Here is a 20,237-nt window from a genome sequence, read left to right as displayed (position 1 = left end):
ATGAATGGGCTGACGGAACTCCTACCATTAGCCCTCAGTGTAACTGCATCACTCCATTGTCACCACACACGCACTGCACTCAACAGGGGGACAAAGGGCTGAATGAACCCCAGACCCGCGGCCAACTCAGGCAGAGACAACTTAGGAAACTATCTCATTCTTCCTTTCTTCACAGGCTGTTTGGCTATTTCCTTGCATACCAAATGAGGCCCGCAGAAAAAATAAGGCAGGAGAGGGAAGCATCAGCCTCCACTTCTATCCCGTCCCCCTCCCCACCCCCAGCCTCCCTTCCAGCCACTCTTCACAGGGTTCCTGACCACAGGCCCTGTGGAGTCTGCAGAGCCCCAGTCCTACAGGGGTCTTTAGGAGAAGGTGCTGTGAAGGTGTCAGTGCCTCTCACTAAGCAGGACAAAGACACAATGCTGGGGACCCTGTGAAGAGCATGTAGCCAAAATCGAGACTTCTTCCACAGCAGAGCTGATGGTTTTTAATAGCTCTTGGACAACCAAGATCCTAGCATGCCAGGATGACCCTAAGGAAGGGATGTTCTAGAATCTTCTCTGGGTGATATTTAAGAATGCAACAGAGTTTGGCTGTAACCCAGCCAGAAAAGGATGACCTTAACGATCAGGTGACTAGCGTCTAGATCTTCTTCTGTTAAAGATCTCTGGGTAGCTTCACAGCATCGTCATGGCCCAAGTTCTGCTCTTTTTATTAGGCGACTTGTAAAACCGTGTCACGTGAAGGTGATGTGATTTGCTCAGGACCCTGACATGTAATTAGTGCTAAGAAATCTCAGGCTTTCCGAAAGACCTGGGGGAGACCAAAGAATTAGAAACCCACTGGAAGCCCATCTGCCTGGCCTTTGTCTGCCGTTCCTTCCTTCCTGCTTCCCTCCCTCTCTTCAGCATCATTCCCAAGACTCTGCCAGGGGCTCTGGATAAAGAGCGCAGTAAAAGTTGGGTCCTGTTCAAGAGGCTCTATAGACAAGCGAACAGAGAGATAAACGCTGGCACAAAGCAGGAGCCGAGCGCGGAGGGGACGGAAGAGGAGCCCCGAGTCTGCCTGGCGAAGCCGGGAAAGGTCCACTGGGGAACCGGGACGCTCGGTCCCTCCTCTCAAACTCACCCCTGGCAACGGAAGGCCCGGTAGAAGTTTCCCCCAAAGCCAGCACTGCCTCGCTGGCTGGCGTCTGTTTTTAGCAACACTTATGACTGGAAGGAAAAAGTACTTAAAATATACCACCCTCTGAGACTTTTATTCCCTGTAAAACTGTCAGGCTTCTCACTCAGCTTTCTCTTTGGAATGAAGCGTTCCGGTTTATTTTGGCAACCAGAGGGAGCAACAAAGACCAACCTTCTCAGAACTGCATGGGTCCCTCCTGTCAAAGCTATCTGCCTCCAGCCAGTGAGCCAGAGGAATCAGGGGGGACTGGCTGTCTCAGAGGACTCAGGGTTGTGGGGGGGATGTGCTCTCAGCAGTTTGACCCCCCGACAATGCACAGACAGAAAACACCGTAAGCTTGAAGACATCACAAATAACAAGGTGCACTGGCGAGTGCACCACTGTGGGGACTCCAGCGTGACACGTCAGCTCTTTCTGACTCCTGTCTGTCCTATCTCACCAGAGCCCATGTGCAAAACGTGGTGCTGTGTACTTGACTTCTCCATGGGAGAGCTCAACACAAACCTGTGGGCATTTCACAGTGTGGGTCTGAGAGCACTGTGTGTGTGTGTGTGTGTGTTTTAATTGTGGCAAAATAAGTTGAACGTAACATTTACCATCTGAATCATTTTTTAGGTGTACAGTGGCACTTAGTGCATTTACTTTGTTGTGCAACCACCTCCACTCTCCATTTCCAGAACTTTCTCATCATCCCAAAGTGAAACTCCATACCCATTAAATGACTTCCTCTTCCCCCCGCTGCTGGGGCCCTGGTAACCTCTATTTTACTTTCTGTCTCTGTGAACTTGACTACTCTAGGTATGGCACAGAGGTGGAATCACGTATTTTTGTCTTTTTGGGTCTGGTTTATTTCACTTAGCATGTTTTCAATGTTGTAGCCTGTGTTGGCATTACACTTCCTTTGTAAGGTTGACTAATATTCCATTGCACTCACCAAGGTGAACACATCTAAGGAGAATACATACCACATTTTGTTTCTCCATTCCAAGGACATTTTCTATCATCAAGTGGACTCTGCCAGGAGGCCTGCATTTTACAGTAGGCCTAGTAAGCTCCTTCCTCTGCATTTAGAATATATAACACTCTAGCATTCATTTCCTTATGATCTTAATTTGCTAGGATTTTGCACATTTCACTCTCGATTTGTCTTAGGATCGCTAAGTTCCTTCAGGCCAGGAACATCAGGTCTCATCTTCCATGCACTACCCACCTGCCTCCACTTCTACCTCCAAGCCATCCAGGCCTTCCTCATAATGCAAGTCTGCGGCTAGTGAGCCCTCAGTCAACACTCCCAGGAATGAATGGAGAGTCAAGTGCTTCAAACACCCCACCTCTCGACTCATGAAATAGTAAATGAGCTCAGGAAGCAAAACTTGCCTCCCTCCAAATGCTAATGCTTTCTAAAGCCACTCCTTTTATTTTCCTTCACTCTGAGCCTCAGCACTTCAGAGAGCACAGGCAGACAGATGGGAGGAGACCCAGCAGAACTCACGGAGGGCTCAAGTGGTTATCTGAAAAAGTGCTATGGATTTTACATTCTCCTCTGCTCATGCTTGGTTTTTGTTTTTGGGGGGCTTTTTTTGCTTTTAATTTTTATTTTGTTTTTGAGAAAGAGAGAGACAGAGAGACAGTGCTAGTGGGTGAGGTGTGGGGGGGGGGGGGGGGGTGGGGCACGGTAGGCAGAGGATCCAAAGCAGGCTCTGCGCTGAAAGGAGAGAGTCTGATGCGGGGCTCAAACCCACAAGCTGTGAGATCATGACCTGAGCCAAAGTCAGAAGCTTGACCAACCGAGCCACCCAGGTGCCCCTCATGCTTGGTTTTTAAATATTAAGATATGTAACTGAGGGCCCACCGGTAAGCATGTGACATGTGCATGCAAGTCCAGTGCAACAGCTGGGATTTCTAAGAGACCTCTGAGCGGGTTTGCATCCATTTAACTCAGTCTGACAGCTAACTTGGATGGACTGGCTACATAGTATCTGAAAGGGGCAAGCACTTTCTCCAGTTTGCCATGAGAAACTGGTTTGCAGTCTTGAAAAGCACCCCAAGAGACTCCCAAGAGACTCCCAAGAGACTCTTGGAAAGCACCCCAAGTGGCACCTCAGGAGTGACCTCTGTCCATCTGAAACCAGTAAGGGGTGATAAAAGGACATGTGGAGAAGGCGGGAGACCCATGGGGCAACCGGCCAATTGGAGCAGATCTATAAATATCTTAAAGAGGTTACAGTGCCTGGGGTCAAACTGTTGTCACTGACATTCTTGTCTCTGGGGGGTCAAGGAAGAGCTGGTCTTAAGCTGGTTGCTGCTCGGGACTCCTTTTTGTAAGGCAGCCTTAATAGGAGATATTCAGAAAAGGAAGGAAGCTTCTCATTTCTATAAATGTTAGGTCCTGTCCACGATTTGTCTCTGGAGGATTAGAAAAGCATTCTGCACGTGAAGCTGCCTGGAGGGGTCTTTTCAATCTCTATTTTGGAAACCATGTTTTTAAAGCCTATGTTTTGGACCTAGAATTTTAAAAGCCTAAGAACTGCTTCACAGCAGGCCCCTAGGTTCCATGAGGCCCTTTAACACCTCCCTGCACTACTTCCTTGAGATGGTGATAAAGGCCAAGGCAAAATACAGATACGTAGGTGAGAAAGCCAGGAAGCTGCAGCCTCACACTCTCTGAGCTTCAGCCTTCTGCTCAGCATCCCTGTGGGGCATCAGCCACAGGCCCGCAAACCACATTCTCTCTTAACTCAATATACTCCCACAGCAGGGCATTCGGAATCTCCCTGGAACATCCAGAGGGGGCATCTTCGTGTGGACTCTCCAGGGCCTCTGAGCTGACACACCTCTCGGAGTTGGTCTGGAGCAGAGGCCCTTCCCCAAACAAAAAGCTTTGGGAGCAACCACAAGGGTGGAGCGCAGAGTTCCCAGACAAGGAGTCTGAGCTTCCTGGGTCCAGTCCCGGCTCTGCTAGCGCCCCACCCCCAGCTGCTTCCCTCAGCCCCTCCGCATGGAAAAAGCCCCCACTGGAAGACGCAGGAACTGCCTCGCTGACCTCTCAGAACCACCCCGGCTCGGACCTTCTAAGGACTGCAATTTCCTACCAGCTGAATCAGAGCCTCACTTGACCCTGGTCTCTCAAGACCTTTCTTCTAAAGAGCTTCAAATTCTGGCAAGCAGAACTGCAGCCTCTGGGCAGTCCACGGGGCACAAGAATGGAAAAATCTATAGCTAATAATAGTTCTTTGAATTACTATGGCTCTTTATTCTTTTAGAAGTACTTTTTAACCCATTACCACATTAAACAAAAGGGAAGTGAGAGGCGGGTGGGGTTGAGAGGTGTGTCAAGGCCAGACACCATTCTCGTGGCGGGGCACCTCTTAGATCCCCACCGCCCCCAGTGCAGCAGAGCCAGGCTCTAGTCCCCTCTCCACGCTGTGTCTCCGCCTTAGTGGCTGTAAGCAGAGCAGCACACTGTGGGGGAGAGGCAGCCTGAGGACATGTACATAAATGGAAATGAAGCAACGATTCAGACCCATGGGGAAGCCCACACCATGAAGGAAAATTAGTAAACAGCCCTCCTCCCACCTTGTTATCTGCCTGCTAGGCTCTTTTCTCTATTTAATGGCACACAGGCTTTCAAACCCTTAAGAGGAAGCCTCATCTGTTGGATTTTGTACTACCTTGGATGTTGATTTTGGAAAACAGAAAACCACCAACAAAGAAAAATATCTCCAACACATCATCGTCAGGCCAACTGTCTCCCTCCCTGGGCTGAGAAAAGAGACATCTGGTTTTAACCAAGAAGATGGCATCCACCTACCACATCTGTGTTGGTGATCTTGGCCAGCAGATCTACCAGGGCATCACCAGTGAGCGAGCTCACGTCCTCATCCTGCTGGAGCCCACAGATGGCGGCTCCCACACTTCCAGTTGCAATCATCGATGGCGGGTACATGGCGAACTTAAAGTCTGTCAGGACAAGAGGCAGAAGGTCAAGGCACAGGAAGAATCTGGATCCGGGAGCTCCCCAGCTTGAAGATACTCAGATATAGGGTGGTGATAGGTCAGCTGCACAGGTAACCCCTTACCCCACAGACACGTTCTCTTTTCAGTCTTCCTTCACAAGATGCCCTTTATTTATTTATTTATTTGCCATCCCTGTGGCAGGTCCAGAGCTAAAATGGGAAGACTGAGGCAGGGAAGGTAGAAAGCCTATCTGAGTGCACAGTGAATTCTCAGAGGATTCGGGTCCCCCAATCCCTCAGTCCACAATCCTGTGAGGGGTTAGCATGTGCAAGGGGCAAGAAACATAGTCTCCTCTGGGGGTCATGGCAGGAATAGAGGAGGGAGGTCTGAGACGAGTCCAGACAAGGTAACCTGTGTGCCACAGAAGTGAGACAGACCAGGGGATCTAGACGGTGGAAGGCAGGAAAAGTGTAAGTTGTAAAATTTTATAAACAATAATCCTGATGTGATCTTGCCATATTCTGTGTCAAGTCAACAAGGACTGATATGGCCCATAACAAAACAACAGATGATTTCATTAAAAAAAGAAAAGAAGGAAGTGAGAAAAGCAGTAATGCAGGAGACAGTGCTGAGGGCCAAGTTTTGCACAATCCTCAACTTCTAACCCAGTGCCAAGGGCCCTCAGAACATTAGCAGAGAAAGCAGGCACCCAGTATTAACCACCGCATCACACGGATGACTTGGTTTAGATTTTATGGTTCTTGGGCCCTAAGATCGCATTTTCTTGAGGGAGAAAAAGAGCGGTTTGCTAATGAGACGTACACCAAGATCAATCAGAGGAGCTCAAACACTTATCCACTTCCAGTTCTCCACAAGCAAAGAGAGGGGAGGCTCCTGTAAGGCCTCAGCATGGGAGACCGAACGCCTCAGCTTCCTCTGAGCACTCCCACAAGCTCTCAGGCTGGGGGATCGAGATCAGCCACTGCCCAGCCATCAGGGAGGAGACAAGGACACCCACACCTTACTCCCGTTGCTGCTGCTACTAACTGCTAACTACCCACACGTGTACAGTCCCTTCCGGGCTATGTCCCAGTTAATCCACACATCCACCACATAAGGTGGGCACAAATGCCCTAACGTTGCGGATAAAAAAGGGCAGACTTCTGAGAACTTAAATTGCCTTTACCAGTGCCTTATGTTGATAGGTTAAAGAGGTTCCTTCCATCACTCACTGTAGTCAGTCCTGGAGTGGGGTAAATCCTCCAGTGTGCTACCTCTGGTTCTAGCATCACTCCAGAGAGTTTACTGTACAGAGCAGTGCAAGGAGGGGGGTGGGAGGGAGGGACAGAGGGAGGACATGGGTCACACTTCAAATTACAGCATAAACGTTAGGTCGAAACATAAAGTTCAACCTAACATTTCCCCTTTTACTGTAAATGCCCTATTACAACAGCATATTCCATAAAAGCACTTTTATAGGTGACCCCATTGTCCAGCGTCACGTTGGTAGTGTTGTCAGAAACACTGCTGGAGCCCTGAACCACGCACACACCTCCCATGTTGGCCGAATCCCATGAACAGAGCGAGCCTGGCCGCCTGTCAGTCTGTCTCTATCCTTGGCTTTCTTTCCTTCGCTCGCTCACTATTTCTACTTCTTGAGGGATGTATACTACAGTGTTCTGGCCAAAGCCTGCTGTCCACTAACCCCTTCAGTTCCTTCTCTAGCCCCATGGATGGTGCCAAAGTCGGCCTCCCTGCCTCCTGCTCTGCTGTAGGTCTCTTCCACATGGGCTCACAGGAGTGTTTCTCTGCCCAATAACCTCGTTAGCTTCCCCCTGTGACATTCATAATGCAGAGGAGGCAGCCAGCCCATGGCCTTGAGCCCACAAAGGCCCTGGGTGGGAGCATCTGGCAGGGAAGGACAGGAGGATATCCCTGGCCCTCCCTTTCCTCTGTCCCAGGCCTCAGACCGGGAAGCACACCTCATACATGCCTGTCTTTTGTCACGCTGCTGCACGCAAAACTCACTTCCAATTTTAGCAAACTAATTAACTTCTAGAAGCCAGGGGGTATTTACAGGGTGGTCCTGGGGTGCAGCAGGTGCCAAAGTTGCCGTAAGGACTCTACGTCCCTTCTTGTTTTGCTAGGAAAATGCTGAAGGGCATCCTCCTAGGGATACGGTCCCCTGCCTCCTGGAATTGGGGAGCACCATGGACAAGAACACAGCTGCTTCTTGGCAGCTCAGACTGGGGAGTGCTCCCGCAGCAAGGGAAGAGCTGCCGGAAGCTGGGCCAGTCACTGCTCTGCTCCTCTGCCACCCACCACAGTGGCAAACCAGGGTCTCCTACTAGATTCCTGAGCACCAGCCAGGCTCTCCTCTGGGTAAATCCAAAGGAGGTAACATTAGAACTGAAAACCAGATCCACATTGTGGGACCTTGGGTGAGTCACTTCCTCCTCCAGTCCCTGACACTCCATCTGTCTAATAAAGGGTGGGGTTGGATCGGTGTTTTTCTGACTTCCAGTGTTGCAGCTCATTGTTGGGTCATGAAACCCATTTGTGGGTTGTTTTTGTTGCTGTTTAACGGAACAGAACAAGATAGAAAGTATCAGGAAGTAATCATGTAGTAGGAGTAAATACTCTCTTGAAAAACTTTTGTATCAGTCTGATGTACATTTATGTACATCCTGAGTTATGTTATAAAATGTATTTTCTTTCTTCACAGCTTAGGTCAAAAAGTTGGGAGACAGCAGGCTGGCTCATCTCCCAGGTGCCTTCCAGCTCTACTTTGCTCTTCCTTAAGGATCTACAAGAGCCACCCCCGAGAAAAGGACAAGCAAGAATCACTAGAACAGAGCAAAACTTCCGTCAGCCAACAAAGTCACGAGGCATCTCTCTCCACAGAGTGCAGTGCTAGTTCCTCACGGCATCAGGGGCTGCCCCAGGACTAGGCTCAGGGACAACCCCTCTCTGCTGGTGGGGGAAACAGCAGAGGAAGAAAACACCAGAATAAAACATCTGAAGGGTCGTGTCCTCGTACTAGCTCTAGTTAGCTAACCTCCACGCTCACCCGTGGAAGGTTTCACCCACGGTGGCCCATTCAGCCACTCCTGGAAACCATAAACTTTGGCTTGAAAAGTGTTCACACCATATCCACTTGGGCAGGGGGGCTGGACAGAAAAATCAGACGGCATGCACGCTATGACCAAGAATATAACCTCCCAGAAACATGTAAATAAAAGTACATACATGCACACGCATGTGGTTGAAGCAGGAGGATTCACAGAAAACATTTTAAACTTTCCCGCAGTTAGATGGAAGAAATGGTAAGCAATTTTATAATACTTTCTCTTAATATTATTCTATTTCAGCAAAAAGAAAATACCAAGTAAAAAATCTCTTAGAAATCTCTACACGTCTTGGTCAAAAATACCAACAGGTTGTATCTTGGTGCAGAGGCATATTCAGGGGCAAGGGTCTCTCTCTAGCCTCAGTTGCCCACCTGAAAAGGTAAGAGGTGACATCCTGAGCACCCTCCTTCCTCTGCAGCAGAGTGAGAGGCAATGAATTGACCAGTGATCCATTCTGACAAAGCACAAAGGGTTCCTCCCCATTCCAGGCAGCTTGGATTAATCTGCCGCCCCAGTTGAAAAGCATAGTAACATAATACAGCACGGTGCCTTCTAAATGGCTAAGTACATCCTACATGGGTAGCTTATAAAAAAAACTTCTCAAAGAAAGGGGGTGGTCAAGGGGACAGGAGCATGAAGATACTTAGGAGGACACTCTCCGAGGGCATGAGAAGGATTTGGGCCAAGCAGCTGCAACAACTGGAAGATGGAGAATGTGGAGGCCGATGACCCACCACCTACCAGCCGTGTGAAGATGGACAAGTTACCTGAACCCTATGAGCTTCCATTTTCTCACCAGCAAATTAGAAGAATAATTATACCCACCTGGTAGGGTTGTTCTGAGGACTCAACTAAAATGATCCATGTAAAAGCACTGTGCTTGGCTCGTGGTAAGCTATCAAGTGTCATCACCATCACTATTCTGACGACGGGAACCTCCAACGGAACCGTGAAGGGGAATTCTGACTGTTGGAGATTCTGTTTAGCATCGGCAGGGGAGAGGAGGAAGGTGCCCAGCATCCCTGGGCAACAGGCGGATGCTGACAGCAGGCCAAGGGCACCAAGACCATCAAGAAGAAAGGCTCTGTGCTGCCTGTAGAATCTTTCACTGTCACTTGTGTTGTGGGTCCCAGAAATGACCTCACTGAGTCCCCGAAGCCTCATGCTGGTTTGTCAGGAGTGGGAGAAACTGAGGCCCCCATACGATGAATGGAATACAGAAGTTGGCAATGGTCTCCCCGATGTGCCCCATATCCACTCAGCTGCGGTTTGCCCAGAGCCAAGCAATGCCCACATACCGGAAGCCTCTGACATGATGTTCCCCCCTCCCGGGGAGGTGGTGGAGGCAAGGGGCACACCTTGGGGGAACCCCAGCTCTACTGGTTGCTTACTCATCCATGTAGCAGTAGTGGTGAGGTATTAATAAACCGTAAAACTCATCTGTTTCAAAACACTTCCTTTCACAAGTGAATCAATGAATTCTTGAGAGGTTAGGTGACTTGTCCAATGTCCAGTGCTGGGCCTGGGGTTAAGGTCGGGACTTCTGGACTGTAGACCCAGTGCTCTTTATAACTTACCGGAATGTGAACAGCTCCTCAAGGCCACCTCCCACATCCCACTAAGGAACACAGGGTGATTTTCCTATCAGAAGTGGGAGAAAAGCCCCCAAAAGCAAGCCCTAGCTCAGGAGTCAGAGAGATAGGTCCTAGCCATGGCACCAGTGATCTGTGTGGCCTGTACAACCCACTTAACCTCCCAAGACCACCAAAGGCGCTCTGGGGGCCCCACTGGGCTTCTTAATCTGGGCAAGGGCAGAGAGGGCTCCATATTCATCAACTCGCTATCTGCAGGTCTTGGTAAAATTTCACTGAAGAAAGAGTTCTGAGCTAAGCAGGTCTAAAACCACTGATTAGATGGCCCTGCATGTAAGTTTAGTGTAGACTGTTTTGGCTACGATGTGGAGGCCTTGAAGTAGAAGAGAGATGGCCTTGCTTCTGACCACCACTAGGGGGCGGGAGATACTCGGTCTGAGGCTTAAGACCAACAGGGAAGCCCCCGTTTCCCATTTCCCCCATCTCTCCCCCTCCTCCCACCTGCAGCAAGGTGGAAGGTTAAAAGGCCAGAATCCCAGATGCTCATTGGCCAGCAGGTGATGGCCACAGCACACACCTCACCTACCACCCCTGGAATAGGTTCAGCACACCCTGTCCTTGTGGGGAAGGACCACGGTGACATGGAACACTAATATAACTCCAAAGGCCTAGGTGGCAGGAGGAGGGGAGGGAGACGGCTGGAGAACAGCAAGCAGCCTACTCCTCATTCATTGTCCGGCCAGAAGGGAAGTGAGATAGCCCTGCCACACTGCTGGTCCCCACGGGGTGCGCTTGCAGAACTGACACTGTTGGCTGCCCACGCCACTTCCTCTCAGCTCCGTGCCCTGTCAGCTGTGGGGGCAGCACAGAGACAGGAAGGTGGCTTAAATTCTTCCCACCTGGCAGCCACCAGGGCAAACCTTTTTGGGGTAAGGGGACAACCCACCTACCCTCTCCGGGCCCCGGCTATAATTCTATCTTATGATAGGTTATGAAACGCCTTTGGGTAAAGCCAGGAAGGCTGGAAATACAGCAGTTATCATCACTGGGGCTTCACTGGGGCTTCATTGGGGTTCCAGGGCTCAGGCCTCAGGGTGGGGAGCCTTGGGCAGGGCTACTCTAGTGCATGCTGCAAAGAGCTAATAAGCAAAACACCCTGAGGTGGGGCCCGAGGCAAAAAGAGGGAGATGTGGGATACCACGCATAGGTAGGGAGGTTAAGCACCTCCACCCCACCCCCACACCAAGTTCAAACTCAGTATCATTGGCGTTTCTAGACTAACTGGAATCATCTGTTGAGCGTGAGATCCCGCATCAAGAATCCTCCAGTGCCAGAGTGTGATCTTGAGTCATATTAAACGGTACTTCTTTCCTCATTTGCAGACCTGGGGGACTCTACCATCACACCTACGAACAGGGGGACACTAAGGCTCAGTCCTGTTTCCCCAGGATCAAAAGCTCCAGGAAAGGAAATGCCAGGGGCTGTCAGTTATGAAGGTCTCCCTCTCCCTCCAGTGCCTTCACTAACCAGGACTGGCCCAGAGAGGGACACCAGGCAGGTGGAGGCAGTCTCTCCTGCCAGAAGCCATTTTGAGATGAGTGTGGGGGGGGGGGGGGGGGAGGGGGAGAAGGGCATCTCTCTGCCTTGACACCATCTTACCCTCTAGCCCCTAAGGAAAACTGCAGCCTCGCTCCCCTTCTCATGGCCCCTCTCTGCTCTCCTGCTCTCTCTTCCCCTTTCACACACACACATGCACTCCCCGCACAGACTGAGGAACTACTGCCAGCTCTTTCACAACCAACTTATCCCATAAACTAGCCACACAGCCTAGAGGATTGGCTACCATCTCCTCCAGACCCACTGTAAGTCTGCAAGACCCCGGCTACAGGTGCCTCTTGGGCTTCAGGGCAGAATATTCAGGATTGAGGGACAAGGACAGAGGCGTGAGGTGCAAGGAGCAAACTGGACCTTCTCGGTATCACCTACCTTTGGTTCTCAGTTACCTTGTGCCTGCCGCTTGCCAGACAGTCCTAGGCACTCAACCATTTGTCACACCCTGGCCCCAAAAGGAGGCATTTCATCTAACTGGAAGGTGTTTCCTCCAAGAAAAGTAGATCTGGGCTTTTATACCATCAGGCCATCTGGTATAAAACTCCACAAAGTGAGGATTCTATGTAACTTGGTCATTCATACAGACTCAAGCACAGATCAAGAAAGAAAAGCCTTGGGAGACAGAGCCATCCTTCCTAGACTCAGGAAACTTCTGAGGAGCCCCCTCTGCTCTGACCAGTCCACACCTAAGGCTTAGTACATGGCTGGTGGTCTTCATTTGGTTGGAGTTATTCCCTGTATCCTTTCTTAGCCCTTGCCCAGAGCTAGCTCATGGCTCCCCAAAGGCAGTCTTCGTGACTTCCTGTGCCACTCCTTGGACCTCTGTCCTCAGTGCCTGAGTTCCAGCTCCTTATTCTGGCCCCAAAGTTGGCAGCCACCCCAACGATCTGGGCAAGAAGGCCAGAAGTGGGGGGATGGGACCCCCAATTTTAGAGAATGGGCCTTTACAGAAGCTGGGGATCTGCCCATGCCTGGATAATTCCACCTACCATCTCTACCCCAATCAGAGATCAGAATGGGGGAATGGGTGGACAGACCCCAAAAGATCTGTCAGTCAAGAGACAAGGTCAAAGCAGAATTCTGGCTAACAGCTGGGCAATGGGGGAGCTTCGGGTCAGAGGGTCGGGGGTCCTAGGGCTAGAGAAAAAAGGACTGGTTGACCCCTCCCCCACAGTGAATCATGACAATGGAGATGAAGGGACAGCAGGGCCTGGGAGACAAAATGACAAGTCAATGAGGGATTGACCTCTAGGGCCCCAGGCCAGACAGCAAGAGAAGCGAGGAAGCAAAAGAATGGCTACTGTCTAAAAGTCAGCAAGGTATCCACGGGGGCTCTGAAGAATGGCCCCCTCAGGGCTGCAGGAAGGACAGCTTACTCTCTCATAAAGGGGCACAAGACACATTAACATGGCCATGGGCCCAGTCTGGATCTGGAAGGGCAGGACTACAGAAAACCGGTGAGAAAAAATCTAAGCCCTAGAATCAAATGTGGGTGGCTGGGAACCCTACATTCACGCCAGGGAAGGCAGAGAGTAAGGGGTCCTGTTGAATTGGATTAAGGCAGTTGCAACAGTTAAACATGGAGATGGTGGCATTTTCACAATTAGTACCACAACACATGGTCTACACGTTCCTTGGTTCATAAAGTACCTCTTTGCACATTGTCTCTTTCTGATTTTTGTTTTCCTAACCACCCTGAAAAGGCTGTTAAGATCATGTATCAACAGGTGTGTTTTGCAGATGAAGAAGCTCAAGTTCAGAGAGGTTAAGCAGCCGTCCAAGGTCATCCAGTGATAAGTAGCAAAGCCTGAACTTTTGACTGAGAACACAGAGCATATACACTATTGCGTATTGTGTGATCCATTTGTACATACTTACAAATAACATGTAACAAAACATTGGAAAAAGGTAACCCAGGAGTCCCATCTCTAAAATTCAACAACTCTTAGTGAACTTGGGCTGAACCCTCTGGATTCCCCCCCCCCCCAACCTCCCCCAACCCCCCCTCCACCACAAAACAAAAGACCTGCCCAGTCAGTTCTTTACCTATGATGTCTTTACCTATGATTAAGGTTTCAGGGTCTCTCCCATGGCCACTACCAAGGAACAAAAATAGTAGAAACTGGCCAAGGCTCAGTTTAATGAGACAGTTGTCAAACCACTGCCTTTAGTTTATTAGGGAAATGCAAAGCAAATGGGCCGGTAAGAACTATGTATCAATTGTGGGATGAACGTGGTGGGTGGAAAGCTTTTAATATGAAAAAGCCACTTGCGCTTGCTGGTAAAGGCTGCAACCAATTCAAAACAGCAGCACTTAAAGGGAGGGCATCAGAACTTAGTGCTCAGAAGGTGAGTCCTTGATGAGAGCCAGCCAGGTTCACTCCCCCATCCACCAGTTACCCAGCAGTAAGTGCCCTACAGTAAAGAGAACTCCTTCGACCTCCCTTACTGCTTATCAGGGCAGGCAGCGTATTTATCAAGACAGTGTTCCTTTAACCTATATTTGCCCCCACCCCCCCAAATTTCCTCTTGGCCTTATCTCCAAGCATCCTTTTCCTCAAAAGATTAAAGATTTAAACACAACCAGAGAGCAGTATATATAATCTTCAAAGAGCACTTTAGACATCATAAAGAATATTTTAACAGGCACTTTTTTTTTTCCGCTTACCACACCTGTCCTCATAAACCATTTATGAGTTTAGTAGAAAAAAAGAATACACCAGCTCAGATAAAATAAAGAACACACAGCCTGGGAATGAAAACCTTGTACTCTAGATTACTTGGGACCACCCCTCTCCTGAACCCCTAAGCCCATGCCAGTTAGTACCCCCGTCAGTCTCTCCCTGACCACCCCCCACCAAGGGACTCTTCAGCCTGTGTCCCCGCCCCCCACGAGGCCCCCTCTGGCTCCAGCCTGCTCCTACCGGTAGCACACAGAGCAATGAAGGTCTGCGCATGCTTGCGGATCAGAGACAACTTCTCGCTGGGCTGGGGCAGCTTGCGAAGGATGTGCTCGATGAAGTCATGAGGAGTGACAGCCGCCAGGTTCCACTTCAACTTCCCCAACACCACCAGCTCCCACTCCTGATGAGGGAGGGAGGGAGGGAGACAAGAGTATAAAACCCAAAGGCTGACCTGGTGTCAGGGACCAGGGGCTGGGGTCCGGACCAGTTCTAATGATGTTCAGGAGGATGCTGCTAGATCCTGAAGTGGGCCCATTTGTCCAAGCCCCCCACCCCCCCACCTGCCCCCCAAAGCCTGGAAGTCGCTGGCATCTCTTCTTCTGCCTCAAATGTGAGGCTCCACCAAAAATAATGAGAGCCCAGGTAGCTGTTGCCAAGATTCTACTTTCTCCTAGTTCTTTTCCTCTTCGGCTCCCCCCACCCCCCCAGCCAACATGGACCTCCATGCAGTCCTGTTGCCCCCCCCCCCCCGAAAGCTGAACTTACAAGACACTGCCAAGGTCATTGTGGCCCTTAGGTAATAATTTATTGTACAGATCTCTACCGCTGGATTAATAGTCTTTTTAATCCTCAGGGAAAAATGATGCACACAGATAAAGCTCAAAATAAGGTTCCTTGGCTCAACTCCTTGGCAACCAATTTACTTGTAATTGGTGCCAATAAGTGCCACTTTTCTCAGCTTTAAAGCTCTCCCCTCAACACATAATGCAGAAGTCTTGGGGAAATGACATTCGGCCAGGAGAGTGCCCTTTCTCCTACATGTTTCATAGGCCTCTGTCACCGAGACTGGAGGACCCACCAGGATGGTCATTAGCAACCCCATGCTGCAGCTGGAGGTTGAACAGGGCAAAGTGAAGGTGCCTGGGCAAAGTCATGGAACCCCTCAGTCCAAATGCTGAGGGGGGACAATATGACCCCCTCTCTCACGGACTTCTCACCATTGGTCCACCTAGTGAAAATCCTTTTTTCTCCCTTACTGAGATACATTTGGGGAATTGTGTTCAGAGTCCAACAGGCCAGAAAGGAAACTTTAAAACTACGTGCGATCAGAGGGAAAACAGGCCTATCCATTAATCATCTTCAGAAGAGACAGGAAGAGACCACCGTGCCAGTGCACGCTACTCCCGCATTCACCCTAAGAACCCCGGCTCTCTTCCATTTGCTACACCAGCAACCAGAGCCCCAGTCCCCTCCTGTAGCACTAGGTGGCTGTGTGATCTGAGGTGACTCCCTTCCCCTCCCAGAGCCTCAGATTTCTCCTAAGTAAATAGGAGGATTCCTGTACCTCCCACCTTCTGGGATCAAGAGACAGGGAAAGGGGGACAAGGCAGGGTGCTTGTGAAGCAACACGAATTGGCTTGGCCGGTCCTGGAAAAACTGGGGTGTCCCAAAGAACACCACGACCCACCATCACGTTGAAACAAATGAGCCAAATGGAAGATTCATTTTCCTGGTTTCCCGTTGAGAAAAACAAACTGGTGATGAACTCTAACGACTTTTCCTTTACATGCTTTAAAGTCCCCCTTGGCTTTTTACAGAGGATTGGGGTTTAAAAAGAGGAAAAAAAAAAACTGGTAAAATTACTACACAACCAGTGTCTTCTAAGATGGCTTGAAATTCCAGCCCTTTCTTCTCACAGGGGAGTGTGAAATAAACCACTCGCCTTGTACTATTATTAAAGGAAGCAGATCTCCCAGAAGAAAGCACCTTTCTGGGCCTCCCGGACCAAACCAGAAGCAGCTGAAATCTGGCAGCGGTTCAAAGGTGAAGTCATTCATGCCCCTCTCTACATTCCCCGCAATTCCTCCCCCATCCTTGCACATGTCTGCCACTAGATGGCAGCACAGCCCCAGAAAGGAAGGCCTTTTCACAAAGAGCTCAGTTCTAGGAGCCAGTCCTAGCCCTGTGGACTTTGTGCAGGCCTTCCCATTAGGAAGGGGGAGGGGCGATCAGAAGGAGGTGGGGGAGGGGGCTCTTCCAAACAGTGCGGAGAAACTGTGTGCAGACCACGGAAGGTGGGCTTGGGAACCACTCTACCATTCCACACTGCTGCCACATGGACGCCTTGAGTGTGAAGCTGTGGGGAAAATGAGTTAGACTGGGTGGGGAAAAGGTTTGCTGTTAGAAAACCTGAGTCAAGACAGGACCCCTGTCACCATACAGAGGTCATAGCCCGCCTCCCGGAGAACCAGGCCTCAGATTCCTCCAATTAAAGGACAAATTCTGACTTGGCTCAAACGTCAGTGAGCTGGTATTTAGTGAACAGCTACTATGTGCAGGTATCTTGAAAATTTATAGATAGATAAGACATTACCTTTGAACTCTGGATTCTTAGGAGACGCACCAAAACACCCTTTTACCACGGGAACACATGCCTACCATGTGGGAAGTTGAGCTATTTTCTCAAAATTCAGTGGTTGAAAATTTGGAATTTAATTAAAATGTGATCACCATGTTCCAAGTCTCCCCTACACACACCCATGCATGCACACACACGCGCGCACACACAAGTGCAAATGAATTCCCCCAACACAAATGTCGCGGGGATCTTATTTGTGGATGTAGCCTCAGGGCTTAGCATGGTGGCTGGCACGCAGTAGGAACACAAAAAAATTCATATTAAAAGCGGTATCTCCTAAAGTGTGAAAATTCCAACGATGTGGTAATTTGGGATCCTAAGGATTCCTTTGGGGAGCAGTGGGCAGAAGCTTATCAGGACAGGAGAGAGCAAAGAAGGAAGGAAGAGCAGAAAGGGAGAAAAGAAAGGAGGTAGGCATTACCAGCAGCTCCTGAGGCTTGATGGAGTTGTCGGTGTAAATGCACAACTTCTCTGCTGTCAGAGGGATGGTCTCTTTGAGCTTGGAGGCCAGGAACATGCAGACAGCACCCAGGAGCTGCAGATGGGTCTTAGGAGTTGGGACCCCAGCCAAGAAGCGGTCCAGGTAATTCATGGCCAAAGGGAAGACCTCTTCTTCACACTTCTGTTCCTCACAGACCTACAATGGGAGTGGGGAAGGGTTGGGGGGTTGAGGGAATAGTGTCAGGAAAAGACCAAAAAAAAAAAAAAATGAAAGGCACAACCTATGGAAACAAGCAAAAATATTTAATTTTTGAGTGGGGAGGGGGAGGGGAGTAGGCTATGTGATAAGAATAAAGAGGAGGAAAACGGGGTAAATCTAAATAGTCCATCCGTGCTGGGGTATTCCCCAAGAAGGTAAAAAAAAAGAGGTGAATTGAAGATCCGAAGCCAGGAGGCAAACAAATGCGCAGTAGCCGCCCGGCTCGGCGACGCTCCCTTTGGCTACTGACTTCTTTGCTCACTCTAACTCGCTCACACTCTCTTTTTTGGATTTCGTCATCTTTTCAAAAAATCAATAAAAATATTCTGGAGGCTCCGGGGGTCTTCTTCTTGGTCTCATTCGGATCCCCGGACCCTGCTCTATCATTCCCGACAATTGGAAAAAATGTCCGGGGGGGTCCCTGCGGCCCAGGCGCCGCTATTGGGGGGGTGGGTGGGGAGAGGTGGGGAAGAGAGGGGGAGGGAGGAGAGGAGGAAGAGCCGCAGCCTCGGCGGCTGGACTCGGGAGCATGGGGAGACGGTTTCAAAAAATAATGAAAAATCGAGGAAATATCCTAGAAAAGCCCTTTTGGCGTGAAAACCCCAAAGAGGATCCAGGCTTCCCGAAACGGAGGTTTCGGGTGCCGGAAAGGTCTGTATCTCGACCCCTGGGGCTTTGGATCCCGAGGGGAAACTTGGAGGGGTGAGCGCCGCGGCAAGAGTGTCCGGCTGCGGCCCACAAGGGCAGAAACTGGGGATCGTGGTGACGAGCTGGGGGAAAGCCGAGGAACGGGGAGCCTCCAGAGAGAGGCACGGGGGACTCTGACCTCTCCTTTAGGGGTGCCCCGACATCTCCCCCCACACACACCTCCTCCCCCCCCTTCCTACCCCACCCAAATCTCCGCAGCGAGGAAACTGGAAAGCCAAACTGTAAGTAACCTTCCTGAGGTGGGGGTTGGGGAAGAGGGCACTATTACAAGTGGGGTGGCCGGAATAATGGGGTGCGCGGAGGGAGCGGGCGACGTTTTCCAGCCTTCCCAACCGGAGTTTGCAAAGCAACATGGCGAAACCACGGCAGGTCCAGAGCTGTGCATACGTGGGCACACGGCTTGCTCGGCAAAGATTTGGAGCAAGGGTAAAGAAGTGGTTCTTTTGGGTTCCCCTAAAACACATGTTTCTTCAATGCGACTTCCGGGGCTCCTGAATTCTCCGGTTCTCTCCTCCTCCCTCCTCCCCCTCCCTCTTTCTCCCCCCCCCCCCCTTAAGTGCCAACGCGGAGTCGCGACCACATGCGGGGACCTGAGGCTAGGACGAATTTTCTCTGGCTTCTGGGGGGCTGCTTTTTGGCTTTTTTTACGTTTGGGTCCCGATTTCACGCTCCTACTCCCTTCTTCACTGCACCGAAAGCAGTGGCGGCCTCGCAAAAGACAGGTCGGGCTGGGGGTGGGAAGAAGAGGCAGCCACATGCAGGCACACGCGCGCGGGATGCTCCCCCACCCCCGCTCCAGGACAGCCTCGTTTATCCCAGATTTTCCTCCTCCCTTCCCTATCCCCTTCCCCCTCCCCCAGTTAGCCTTGCATCCTGCAAGGAACAGAAATGAAGCCACGCGTCTCGCCAAAGGGCTCGGGGTAACCTCGCGCACAGGAGCGGGGAGGCGAGCACGGAGCCTGCCCTCTCCAAGTTTTAGGTTCCCTGCGCTGGGGGTGGAGTGGGGGGGGGGGGAGCGAGTATCCTATCTGCAGACCTACCTCCAGCATCCAGGTGGCCACCATCCTGCGCATGTAGGGCTGGATGTCCTTCTGCACGCATTTGAAGTAGGAGCACTGGGGAAGGTAGCGCTCCTCGATGGTGAGCAAGTTCTGCAAAACGCGGTCATCGTAGAGCAGGTTGGCGTCCGGCACGGCCCTGCGGACCGGGTCCACCTCGCAGCACAGCAGCTCCATGGCCAGCCGGGTGCCCGCTCGCTCCCTGCTTTCTCCGGACTGGAAAATTGGGGGTTTTTGGAGGGGGGAGGGGAGAGGGTTCCCCTTACCTCCTTCCTTTGGCTGGGTAGGGGGTTTTCGGGAGAAAAGTTATGGGGCAGAGAGAGAGAGAGGCTGAGGGAGAAGAGAGGAAAGGGATGGGCGGTGGGAGAGGAGAGCCTCGGGGGCTGCAGACTCTGCCTGCCCTCCCCTTCAAACTTGTCTCGCTCTCCCCTGCTCGCTCTTCTCTGCTCTGAGAGGCAGTGACGCAAACTGGCTGGGCAGTTAGTTCTCCTCCCTCTCGCCTCGCTCCCCTCTCCGGTTCCTCCTCCCCTTCCCTCCCCTCCCGTCCCTCCCCTCCTCCTTTCAATCTCTCCCTCCCTCCCTCCTTTCCCCTCTTGTTATTAAGGAGAACAGCAGCTGGCCCGACCTAACTTCAAACGCGGTCCCCCGCCCCCCCACCCGTCTCCTTAGCTCTCCGAGGCCCTCTCCCTCCATCCAGCCCGGCATGCCAGGGGCCCCGATAGGGGAACCCACAAAAAAACCCACACCGATTCCTCTTTAGTCCCTCTAATTTCGCACATTCTGTAAGTTGTATCGTGCCAAAATACGACCAACTTGGGCTTTTTCAAAATTGATCCTTACACTCCTGCCCCTGTATGTAAGATCCGAGAATGACGGGTAGATTATTGGAAGATGGGGTAGGCTCGTGCAATTTTGAAACAGATCCCTTAAGTGAAAAATAAGGAGAGCGATTTTAGAAAATAGCAAGCTCGGA

General features: G+C 50.9%; 1 protein-coding gene across 1 annotated transcript in view; it reads right to left on the bottom strand.

Moving 5' to 3' along the window:
• Nucleotides 1-19,743, bottom strand: part of CCND2 (cyclin D2) — a 30,338-nt gene extending 10,595 nt beyond the window's left edge. The window contains exons 1-4 of the mRNA XM_015061426.3: nt 19,247-19,743; nt 17,220-17,435; nt 14,401-14,560; nt 4,997-5,145 (exon numbers count right to left, since the gene is read on the bottom strand). Coding sequence (XP_014916912.2) covers nt 4,997-5,145; nt 14,401-14,560; nt 17,220-17,435; nt 19,247-19,441 — 720 coding nt within the window. The 5' untranslated portion in view covers nt 19,442-19,743. The remainder of the gene's footprint in view (nt 1-4,996; nt 5,146-14,400; nt 14,561-17,219; nt 17,436-19,246) is intronic.
• Nucleotides 19,744-20,237: the final 494 nt, after the last annotated feature.

Source organism: Acinonyx jubatus, chromosome B4, assembly GCF_027475565.1.
Source record: "Acinonyx jubatus isolate Ajub_Pintada_27869175 chromosome B4, VMU_Ajub_asm_v1.0, whole genome shotgun sequence".
Classification (NCBI taxonomy): Eukaryota; Metazoa; Chordata; class Mammalia; order Carnivora; family Felidae; genus Acinonyx; species Acinonyx jubatus.
This window is presented reverse-complemented; position numbering and strand designations above follow the sequence as displayed.